At 41.8% G+C, this 12,539-nt stretch overlaps 1 protein-coding gene across 1 annotated transcript in view; it reads right to left on the bottom strand.

Annotated features, from left to right (window-relative positions):
* Positions 1-12,539, bottom strand: part of EFHC1 (EF-hand domain containing 1) — a 50,455-nt gene that overhangs the window by 27,679 nt on the left and 10,237 nt on the right. The window contains exons 3-4 of the mRNA XM_075554066.1: positions 2,978-3,265; positions 12-161 (exon numbers count right to left, since the gene is read on the bottom strand). Of these exons, the coding sequence (XP_075410181.1) occupies positions 12-161; positions 2,978-3,265 (438 nt within the window). The remainder of the gene's footprint in view (positions 1-11; positions 162-2,977; positions 3,266-12,539) is intronic.

Consider the following 12,539-nt stretch of genomic DNA (forward strand, 5'->3'; position numbering starts at 1 on the left):
TGGCCACTTACTTGTTTGTCAAAGGAGAGAAACTGCTTGAGTTGATCAAAGTCCGATGGGGTGACATACTTACGCAGAGGCTGTTTCCGGAGCTCAGTGTACGGATCCAGAGCCATTTTCTCAGGGGGGTTTAATTCAATTCCTTGACTTTCCAGAAAGTCCTGTGTAATTCAAAATTAACAATGACCATCTTTCTTGGATCCTCTTAGGCTACGTACTCTTAATTATGAAAATAATGCATAATTATAATTTCTATATTATGTCCCAAGTGAAGCATTAACTTGAAGCTTAAACATGTATTAAGAGTACTAAGACCCCAGCTAACCCAACTGTATCATGGAGATCATAATTAATAACTACCTAGTAGGGTTTCTATGAGTTGAAATCAACTCAGTGGCAGTGAATTTGTTTTTATGAGTTAATGCAATCCATATTATAAAATTGCTAGGCAATACACTGTTAGTCTGGAAGACGGAGAAGCCCTGGTGGCCTAGTGGTTATGAATTGGCATGCAACCTGAAAAGTCGGCAGTTTGAAACCACCAGCCAGCCCACATGGGCAGTTCTATCCTGTCCTGTAGGGTGGCTATCAGTCAGCATTGATTCAATAGCATTGAGAGTGAGAGTCTGGGAGACATGATGACATGACAACGGGTTCAAAATGTACATTCAGATCAATGAAATTTATTTAGCTGCCAAACAACAGAGCAAGTCTAGGATGGCTTACATTCACACATCCAGAAATTAAACAGTTTCAACACATGATATAATTCACATTAGGTATAGGAGCAAGCAACATAATGGCCCCATTCAATTGACATCCCATTCTCATTGAAACTTCATTAAAACAAGTATATGGCTACTGAAGAGCAGAAAACGCTTCAGCAAATGAGGAAAGAGAAATCAGATGCACAACTCTCACAAGAAAAAGAAAAGTATCTTAATTTAATATGATCTTGTTAGTTATGGATAAATAAACATTATTTTCACTGTCACTATAGCTTTTCACACTCGGCACTTCATCTTCTTAAAAATGACACAATAAACTGTACCTTCTTTTATAGTCAACAAAGAAAAGTATAATTTTGTGGGATTTGTTTACATTCAGAAACAGGCAATTAAGGCAAAGTCTGATTTCCTTTTGGGAATTGTGATGTTGGTTTTTGGACAAGTCAACAGAAAATATAAAGAACTCAAGGTCAACATGCTTGGCTTTACTATCAGCTTTGCTGCCAGTTAGTTTGTGATTTTAATATTCCTAGATTTTAATATGTACTTTAATATTTTCAGTGTTACTAGGAAGTTTCCAATATATTTTCAATATAGAAACATGATGACGTCTATTAAAATGCTGGTGAGTAGACAATGGCTAACCAGCTTCTCCTCTTCTGAGACAATGGGTCAGCAGGATTACTGGGGAGTTATCAGTGAATATTTTCCTCCCTTCTCTTGACTCAAACTGATGATCAGGCCTCTTATTAACTGACTCAGGCGACCCCGTAGGACAGAGCAGACTGCCCCTTTGGGCTTCAGAGGCTGTCCATCTTTTTGAGAGCAGAAAGCCTCTTCTTTCTCCCAAGTAGCAGGCACCGGGTGTGAACTGCTGACCTTTGGCTTGCAGTCAAACCCATAATCCAATATAACCAGCCCTAGTCAAATAGCAAGCATTAAAAGAACTGGATTCGATCAACTGCTTGATGCTCTATTTGAAAATATTCAAGTTGTCTATGAAGATAAAACCACAACCGTAAAGGTAATACCTCACACTTAGCATCTTAGAATGTCTCACTGTTGATACAACAGATCTGAAACTGACTGGAAATTCTAAAAAGTGAGATATCAACACGCCTTTGGATGGGATAATATCCAAAACATAGGCTAGCACCTTTTTAAAGGCTCAAATATGTTATCCATGAGCAGAACTATTTTTTGTAAACTCAAACACCAAACCCAATCACTATCAAGTGGATTCTTATGCATAGCCCGCCTTTTCGATAGAGTAGAAATGCCCCATGGGGTTTCCAAGGCTGTGACGCTTTCTCTTCTGGAGTGGCTACCATCCTTTCTGTTAGATACCAAGATCTCAGCCACTGCACCCTGGCATTGACTAACATCTTATAAACTGCCTGATAGCGCCTCCATACATCCCCACCATAGGGGTGGCTCCCTTCTCTACTCTGTTCGTGAAACTCGAGTGAAAATTGGTTTCTTTTCAAATGACTGGGCTCTGATAACTTAAATTTATTTGTGCGAATACGTACAAAATATTATTTTTTTCTTTTAAAAAATCATTTTATTGGGGGCTCGTAAAACTCTTATCACAATCCAGACATACATCCATTGTGCCAAGCACACTTGCACATTTGCTGCCATCATCGTTCTCAAAACATTTGCTTTCTACTTGAGCCCTTAGTGTCAGCTCCTCATTTTCCCTCCTCGCTCCCCCACTCTCCCTACCTCACGAACCCTTGATAATTTATAAATTATTACTTTTTTCAAGTCTTACACTGTCGGAAGTCTCCGTTCACCCACTCTTCTGTTGTCCATCCCCCAGGGAGGTGGGTTATATGTAGATCATTGTGATCGGTTCTCCCTTTCTTCCCCCGCCTTCCCCTTCCCCTCCTGGTATCACTACTCTCATTATTGGTCCTGAGAGGTTTATCTGTCATAGATTCCCCATGTTTCTAGCTCTTATCTGTAGCAGTGTACATCCTCTGGTCTAGCCGTATTTGTAAGGTAGAATTGGAATCAGGATAGTGTGTGTGGTAGTGGTGGTGGGGAGGAATGTACGAATTATTTTGGGGAAAAAATGTTATCACTACGCAGTGCTGACAGGTATCAGTGAACACAAAAACCAAATTAATCTATATAATAGTCACATAGAATAGATAATTACTTACTCTTATAAGATAAACACATCTTTCTATAAATTAGAATGATGCCCCAGAGCCTACAACTTCCAAAGCGACATCGCATACCTGTGTGAATTGGTCACAGTCCACAATGCGGAAGGTTTTGCCATAAACAGTGAGGTTTATTCCCCTATTGAGGTCTTTCCAGTGGTAATGGTCTCCACGGTCATTCTTGCTTAGCCGCTGCCTTTTGATCAACTTGCCTTGAAGGATCCCGGAATTCTCCACAACGGGCTCTATGATGGACATGCTGTCATCCTCCAGGTAGTAGTAAATGTACACTTGCCGGATCCTGTAGTGTTCCTCACTCGACATGGGAACATCTTCTTGGAAGTAAGCATCAAATTTCAGCACCTGTAACACTCAAAGGAAACAAGAATGATACTGTATTAATTTCTCATGACTTAATCAATCAAATAACCATCCTGCAGAGAGATCCACACAGGAAGATCTGAATGCTCTCCACTTTTATTTCCCAAATCATGGGTTGGCACACAATGGTCCATCAGCCAGATCCACCAGACCACCCATTTTGCATGCCTGTGACCCAAGAATGGTTTTGGAATATCTATCTTAAATGGTTGGATGAATGACCAGAGTGCTGTTTCTTGGCACATGACAGTTCTGTGAATTTGGATCCAGTATTCACAAATAAAGTTTTATTGGAACGCAATCACTTGTTTTAAATGGTAGCTTTTACACTCTAAGGGTCAAGCTAAGCAGCTGTGGCAAAGGCTGTAGGGCTGCAAAGCGTAAAGTAAGTCCTGCCTGGGTCTTTTTTAACAGCTCGCTGATGTCTGGTCTAAATAATCGGATCAGTTGTGGTCCATTTACTGAGCATGCTCCTTGGGGCAATGGTTGAAAACCTCTTCACCTTGCTGCCTTCACTGCTACGTCAAAAATTCTCCCTGAGCTCATGGAAAGAGCAAAGAATTTGGACAACACTATGAGTTTTGGCTCTGAAATGAAAACTGCTTCCTTGGAAGTGCGGTTCCTTAGCAACACAGTCGTTCTTACAGGTTTTACACGAAGGCCTTTCAAACGGTCGCTTCATCATAGAATCTTTGGAGGGCAGGTAGGTTGTTTTCGCTGTGAGCAGGCACATGCAAATCTGAGTCTGGGGAAGGATGAGACAGAGTCACAGTGATAAATGCTTTTGTCTTTCTAAACCCGTGCCAGTGTTGTTAAAAAGCACACGTCGAGATGCTTTAGAATTAACTTATACACTCTTGTCCAGGAAGGGGAGTGTTAGACTGGCATTTTTCAGGTAGGCCAGAGCATCGATTCGCATCCCTATTCGAATAAAAGGAAGAAACCAAGGAGGATCTTAAATGAAGACATAAATGCAGGTAAGTCTTTCTGTCCATGAGAGATGTTGCTGAAAAGGAGTGGGGGTTCGTGATGTTGTTGACAAAGCAATAGTGCGTTCAGCACCATGGCAACACACCTGCCTCCATCAACAGCCGCGCGGAGGCTGAGTGTGGAGCCTGGCTCTGCTGCATCCAAATCAAACCCAAAAGCACTGCCGTTGAGCCGGTTCCGATCGTAGTGATCCCATCCAGGACATCTGAAGCTGTGCATCTTTATGGGAGCAGATGGCCCCAACTTTCCCAAAAGGATTGGTTGACGGATTTGAACCACCAATCTTGTGGTTAAGCAGTTCAACACTTACTCAACAGCACCGCTCCTTCGGGTCTATGCCCAGAACGGGAGAATTATAACGATTCTTGTTGCTTGGAGCTATCGAGTCAGTTCTAACGCAGAGCCATGCTGCGTGCAAGGGGATGGACTGCTGCCCAGCCTCTGCCATCCTCACGAGTGTTGCGGTTGGACCCATTCGTGCAGCCAGTGGGTCAATCCATCTCGATGAAGATCTTCTGCTTTTTCACTGACCTCTACTTTACCAAGCATAATCTTTAACACATAATTCCTAAGAAAAGAACTTTCCAATAGTAATGGTCTTTTTATAAGAAGATAGAGAAGAAAAAGCAAGGAATGAGAAAGACAGAATTGGCTTTGTTTAACAGAAATATGAATATAATGAAGACTTTAAAATTCATTATAAAAAATAAATGTATGAATGCAATGAAATTTTCAGAGGAGAAAAATAACATGGTAAAAGCAAAAGATAACACATTTCTGCAGATCAGTGGCAAAAAGTGGAAAGTGCAGCCATGATTGCAGTACTTTAATTGAGAGGAGGCTTCAGAATGTTTGTGGAAAATTCCCCTTAGCCTTTCATTCTATTTTTCCATGGGCTTTTTGAAGCCCCCTCATGAAATGGGCTGAATTTGAGCTTCAGAGTTGTGGGCACACAAAATTGTAGAACCGGAAGTGATCAGTAAATTCAACCCCTTTGTTTTAGAAATGAGGACGTGAGAGCCAGGGTTGATAAAGTGGCTTGGAAAAGGTTATATAGGTTGTTGGGGCGAAGGGAGGATTGAATTTCAGATGACAAACCCACAGTCCAAATTCCTTTCCTCACATCTTACTACTTCCTTCAGGGGTCCTTAAACTATGGCCCGCGGGCCACATGCGGCCCGCTGAGGACATTTATCCAGCCCACCACGTGTTTTTGCCCCTTTTGATTTTTACTTCAAAATACGATGTGTGCAGTGTGCATAGGAATTTGTTCATAGTTTTTTTTAAGACTATTGTCCAGCCCTCTAATGGGTCTCGGGGACAGTGAACTGGCCCCCTGTTTTAAAAGTTTGAGGACCCCTGTATAATAGTGGCACATTGCTTATGTACTTGCCTGCTAACTGGAAGATTAGCAGTTCAAAGCCCCCACTGACTCTGCAGAGGAAAGAGCTGGCAATTTGTTTTCATAAAAATTACAGCCAAGAAAAACACTCTAGGACAGTTGTGCTCTGTCCTATGAGATCACTGTGTATTGGAATTGACTTGACTGGACCCAGCACAACATAAACAAACAAACAAACAAAACCAAACAAAACAGGCCCTATGTCTGTGACGGAGTCTAGATGGAATATAGAATGCAACATGATCGGTCTGAGGCTTTCCTGATTACTCTGCCTGTTGTGTTGAAAACAGGTGTTGTTCTCAAAGATAAGACAAAGGGCAAGTGAAAAAAGAGAGAGAGAGGCCAGCCGTTGCTGTCCAGTGCAATTGAGTCAGTTCTGACCCATACGTTATCGCAGCAGAATGAAACACTGCCTGGTCCCACACCATTCTCACAATTGTTCCTATGCCTGAACCCATTGTCTAGAGCAGTGGTTCTCAACCTTCCTAATGCTGCGACCCTTTAATACAGTTCCTCATGTTGTGGTGGCCCCTCAACCAAAAAATTATTTTCATTGCTACTTCATAACTGTAATTTTGCCACTGTTATGAATTGGGTGACCCCTGTGAAAGGGTCGTTCGACCCCCCAAAGGGGTTGGGACCCACAGGTTGAGAACTGCTAGTCTAGACCAATTAGAAGACTGTTAAAATATTCCAGGCCAATCAATAGTGTCTTCAACCTGAGTAGTAGTAGAGAGGGGGACATAGTTGGGATTCTGGTTACATACTGAAGGTAAAGAGAAGTGATCTCCTGATGCGTCCAATGAGAATGATGAGAGAAAATGAATAGTCAAGGATGAATCCACAGTTTTGGGGCCAAAGCCCCTGGAAAGAGGGACTTGCCATCACAGTGATCTGAGAAAGAATGCAGTGGGAATGTTGTGAGAGAGGGTAGAATGAGGAGTTTGAGGCATTCGATGTTCAAGAGGACGTCAAATAGACAGTTGCCTGTGTCAATCTGGAATTCAGAGGCGAGCTCATTACCGTGGAGAATGAGTCTGGCTGAGGTCACCAAATTTACAGTAAGTATAAGCAGGGAAGGAGATGAAAGATTCAGCGGCCATAGGGCATGCCTTGTTGCTCCGGTCTGTTTCCTACGATTGGAGAAGGAGATGAAGACACCCGTGACAGCAGAGACCTGGCCTCTGAATGGAGGCAGGAGGGGATGAGTTGGTAAGTCTGAGGATGTGCGTGTGAGAAGATTTTTGCATTTTTTTTAAAAATCCAAATGACCATTCAGATGTTTAAAAACAAACATATGACAGAACAGATTAATCTTAATCTTTCTCTGTGTGTCAATAGTTCTCAGTTGTAATTGCACAAGCACTTAATAAAATCCCAAATTTGCTTTTGAAGCAAAGAAGGATGACATAAGCTACAGCTCAATTTTGGCTTTAGTACTTATTTTTAGCACTTTTGGAATCTATAATGAAAAGAAGTAACTGATTACTAAGTATAGCATATTTGGCTACTTACCTAGAAAAATGACTAATTAACTGTTATCTGCACATTGGAGGTTGTTGTTAAAAAGCCTTCTTCCAATCCTAACTTCCTCACACAGTTCAGCTTCTCTGATTATGTGCTAGCATACAGACTGAATATGGTGAAAGGATACAACTCCATGGAAAACCTTTCCTGATATTAAGCCATGCAATATTCCTCGTTAAGTTCAAACAATTGCCTCTTGGTCCATGTACAGGTTCTGCATGAGCACAATGAAGTGTTCTGAAAGTCCCATTCTTCTCAAGGCTCTCCATAGCTCCTTATGAGCCACAGAGTCAAAGCATTTGCAGAGTCAAAAAGCACAAGTAAACCTCAAGATCAATCCGGTGTCAGCAATAATATGCCTCATGCATGTTCTCTTCTGAATCTGACTTGACTATCTGGCAGCCCCTTGTCAGTTTACTGCTGCAACAGTTTGCTGGATTATCTTCAGCAAAATTTTACTACCATGTGATATGTATGATACTATACGATAATCTCAACATTCTGTTGGGTCACCTTTCTTTGGAATGGGCACAAACACGGATCTTTTCCAGTCAGTTGACCAGGCAGCTGTCTTCCAAATTTCTTGGCATGGATGAGTACATGCTTGCGGTACTTCATCAGCTTGTTGAAACATTTCAACTGGAATCCCATCAATTCCTGGACCTGTGTATTTTGCTGTTTCCTTTAGTACACCATGGAGTTCTTGAACTCCACTCCCACCAGTTCTTGATCATATGATACCTCATGTGAAATAGTTGAGTGTTGACCAGTTCTTTCTGGCACAGTGATTCTGTATTTTCCTTCCATCTTCTTTTGTTGCTTCCTCCTTGTTCAATATTTTCCCCATAGACTCTTTCAGCATTAAAACTTGAAATTTGAATTTTTCTCCAGTTCTTTCAGATTGATACATGCTGAATGTGTTCTTTGTGGTTGTCTCACTCTAGGTCTTTGCGCATTTCATTATATTTTACTTTGTCTTCTGGAGCTTCCCATGAACATTTTCTATTCAGCTCGTTGACTTCATTGCTTCCATTTGCTTTAGCTACTCTATGATTAAGCGTGAATTTCAGAGTCTCTCCTGACATTCAATTTGATCTTTTCTTTCTTTGCTGTCTTTTTAATGACAGGTGATAGGTAGGTCTATTGTGCCAACCTGGCCAATAGGAACATGTCTGATTAATAAGGTCACAGTTTGATTGGAGAGCAAAGAGATAAATGGTCTGGCAAGGTCCACTCTCCTCTCTCTGGTGATCAGACCAGAATGCAGCTGCTTTAGCTAGTTCTCTGCCTCAACTTGTGAGCTATACTACCTGTGGGATAGCCAACCTGTGGATTGTGTTGCTAGAACTTGAGGTTCCTTTGAGACCTGCTTCACCATGCTGCTGGTGTATACATTGCTTGAGCTTGAGGCTGGTGGATCCTGGCATCTTGATTGCTTGAGTTTGATATCCCATCCAACCTGTTTCTCTAAGCTCCTGAGCTGCTGACTGTTGGTGACCCACCTTGTTGCTTGCTGCCTGTGGTTGGACTGCCTGCATTGCCCTAGGGAAGCCTCAGATGTCTGCTTCCTTGACCTTGGACCCAGCAGCCCTCCTGAGTTGAAGGACTTCCAGTATATTAACTGTTCCACAGAAGTGAGTTGAACTGAGCCCTCTGTACTACTGTGTGTACTAATTAGCTGTTGCATTCCTTCATGCTCTAGCTATTTATAATAGATAGAGTTTTATTCCTCTAGAGAACCCTCTCTAACACATGTCCCTTTTCTTTCTTTATGTGCAATGTTCTTGATGCTATCCCCTATCTTCTCAAGTCTTTGTCAGTAATGTTCAATGAGTCACATTGGCTCTTGAAAATTAGGTGGGATCTAATCACAGAATATCCAAATTCTATTCAGAATTCCTCCATAAACTAACCCCAAACCAAGGCAAACCCACTGCTATTGAGTCAATTCTGACTCACAGTGACCTTAATAGAGTTTCCAAGACTATAAGCTTTGGGGGGAACAAGACACATCTTTTACCCATGGCGGGGCTGGTGGGTTTGAACCAACGATCTTGCTGTTAACAATTCAAGTGCCTAGCCCACAGCACCATCAGGACTGACTCCTTTGGTAGGAAAAGACCGGGGTTATGACATAGAAAGGAAGGAAGAGAGCATGTATTACTGTTCTAAAAGGTATTCTTCATGGGGTTTTAGCGCTGGAGGAGGTTTTAGTTATTATGCATCATCATCTTCTGATTTTTCAGACAAGGAAATTAGAGATTATGAATCTCTAAAAGATTCACTAAGCTAGTTAGGAGAACTAGACCCAAGGCTCTTACTACCCAGGAAGTTCTCAGAATGCTACTAAACTCAGAAAGACTTGCGTTTACTTCCAGCCTGCAGGAAGGAGGCTAGTAGACCCTCCTATCATATAGAGTCATAGAAGACCTCATCATGCGATAGTTTACTGTGCTGGCCTGGCTGATAAACACAAGTGGGATTAATTGAAGGGCGGAGAGATAAAAGGCTTGATGAGCCTCGCCTTGCTTGCCTCTCGCTCTTTAATCATTGGACCAGCGTGTGGCTGCCTTGCTTGTTCTGTGCCTCAATTTACAGGCTACACTACCTGTGGGACGCCTAGCCTGTGGGCTATGTCGCTGTAAGTTAAGGTCCCTTTAAGCCCATACAATTGGAATGTTCATCTCTGGAGCTGGGGACCGACAGTTGGTGACAGTTGGTGACCTTCCTTGCTGTTTGCTGCCTGGGTATATATAGCCCAGCTCTCTCTACAGAAGAGGAACTGGTGGCCATCAAGACTTAAAGAACTGCTAGTGTCTCACTGCTTTATAATTTAATTGTTAATTTCTTATATTATTTATCTATCTGTATATAATTTAACAGTTCATTTCTTGTGTTATATATGTATATATATATATATAAAATTACTAGCAATCTGGTTTTGTCCAACACAATGCCTTCCCCACTCCATTTTAAATCTATGTGTGTTACATGTTCAGCTTGTTTTCGACAGTAACACAGACAACAAACTAAATTTTTAATAACTCACATCATTTCCAACTAATATTATAGAATAAGGCCCTGTCCTTGGGAAGCACATAATCAGGTAGGGCAGATAAACATTAAAAAGATAAAAGAAAACCAGCAATAATGCTGTAACATAATTCTATGAAGAAAACAGAGAAGGAAGTGGTTTAGAAAAATAGGGAGGGGCTGCTTTGGCAGCTCTAGGTGTCTTGTAAGCCACACTGGAGGATGAGATAGAGGCAGCCACTGAAGGGCAGAGGAAATGTTACCCAGGCTGGGGGATCGGCATGTGCAAAGGCCCTGACTTGGGGCAGGAGGTGGTAGGAGGTGGTTAAGTGCTGTCATTTTAAGGAAATGATTACAATAAATGGCAGAGGCACTAAGCACCTAGGGATGCGGAAAAGCAGCCCAAGATGATGTTGAAGAAACAATAGGTTGGCCAACTCCAGGAGGCATAAGAGGGTTGACTTTTAGTCCACATATGATGGGGACGTCATGGGAGTGTGGTAGGTCAAAACTGTGACATCATTTGAACTTTATTATTTTTTTAAAATACAGTCAAGCCTACAAAACTCAGAACTTCTAAAAGACAAAACCCTATCAGAGAAGGTAATGTAAACCATTGCCTACCACAAGGAGTCATAGAAGTGCTAAGATTGTACCCTGCCAGGGGTGGAAAACGTTTGAGATCTAGAAAAACAGGGCCGCCTGTAGTGACAGCTCTCACAAGCCTCAATGTGTAAGTCAGACTGCTCTGCGGAAACGGAATTCATAGTCATGGTGGCAGCAGACAGTTTTGTGTTATATTTTAGAGGCAGAAATGGCTGGTGGTGGTTTTAGCTGCTGCTGCGTCCGTTCTGACGCGTATGAACCCTGTGCATGATGGAAAGGCACATTGCCAGCTCGAATGCCATCCTGACCATCTCTATCTTTGAGGTCATTGCTGCAGCACAGTGGTACTCCATTTCCCTCTTTTGGGCTGCCCTCCCCGCCCCCCGCCCCACTTCACAGAGCCAGAGGTCCTTGGCCACGTTTTCTGAACATGTCCAAAGTCATCCTGGCTTCTAAGGAGCATTCTTGCGATGCTTCTTTTGAGACAGATTCATTTTGTTTGCCGGCAGCGCACAGTATTTTTAATTTTCTTTACTAGCACCATAATTCAAATGCATCCATTCTTCTGCAAGTCTTCCCTATTCATTGTCCAACTTTCATACATAGAAAAGGAAATTGAAGACACTATCGCTTGGGTCAGGCACATCTTAGTCTTCAAAGGGGTCTTGTGCAGCAGATTTGCCCAATGCAATATGTTGTTCGCTTTCTTTTTTTTTTTTCAAGATTTAGTAAATTTATTTTTACTGTGTCTTCAATGACATTCTTTTTTTTTTTTAATTTTAACAATTTATTGGGGCTCAAACAATTCTTTTCACAGTTCATATATATACATACATCAATTGTATAAAGCACATCTGTACAGTCTTTGCCCTAATCATTTTTTTCGTTGTTCGCTTTCTTAACTGCTGCTTCCATGAACATTGACTGTGGATCCAAGCAAAACACTATCATTGACAACTTCAGATCAGGATCTCTTCCAGTCCGTTGGCCAAGATAGCTGTCTTCCAAACTTCTTGGCATAGAGAAGTGCGTACTTCCCATGCTTCATCAGCTTATTGAAGTATTTCGATTGGGATTCCCTCGATTTATGGAGTCTTGTTTTTTGATGTTACTTTTACTGCAGCTTGGACTTCGCTCAGTATCATCACTTATTGATTATGTGTGGCCTCTTGAAAGGGCTGACCGTCCGGCCAGTTTTTTGGTACTCACTCACTGCGAGTCCAAAGCTGGCTTGTGGCTAACCAGAGGACAGGGCACAGTGACTGCATTTCTTCCATCTCTTTTTTGATGCTTGCTCCATTGTTCTGTATTTTTCCCATAGAATCTTTCAGTATTGCAAGTTGAGATTTGAATTTTTGTGTCAGTTCTTTCAGCTTGATGCATGCTGAGTGTGTTCTGTTTTGGTTTCTAACTTCAGGCCTTTGCATATTTCATTATAACATTTTACTTTGTCTTTTTGGGATGCCTGTTGGAATCTTTTATCCAGCTCTTTTACTTCATCATTTCTTCTGTTTGCTTTCGCTACTTTACAATCAAGGGCAGGTTTCAGAGCCCCTCCTGAAAGCCACTTTGAGCTTGTCTTTCTTTCCTGTCTTTTTAATGACCTTTTGCTTTGTGTCGGGTGTTCTTGATGTCATCCAATAGCACATTAGGTCTTCTGTCATTATTGTTCTGTGTGTGTAATATGTTCTTGAAATG

Source organism: Tenrec ecaudatus, chromosome 7 (genome assembly GCF_050624435.1).
Source record: "Tenrec ecaudatus isolate mTenEca1 chromosome 7, mTenEca1.hap1, whole genome shotgun sequence".
Taxonomy (NCBI): domain Eukaryota; kingdom Metazoa; phylum Chordata; class Mammalia; order Afrosoricida; family Tenrecidae; genus Tenrec; species Tenrec ecaudatus.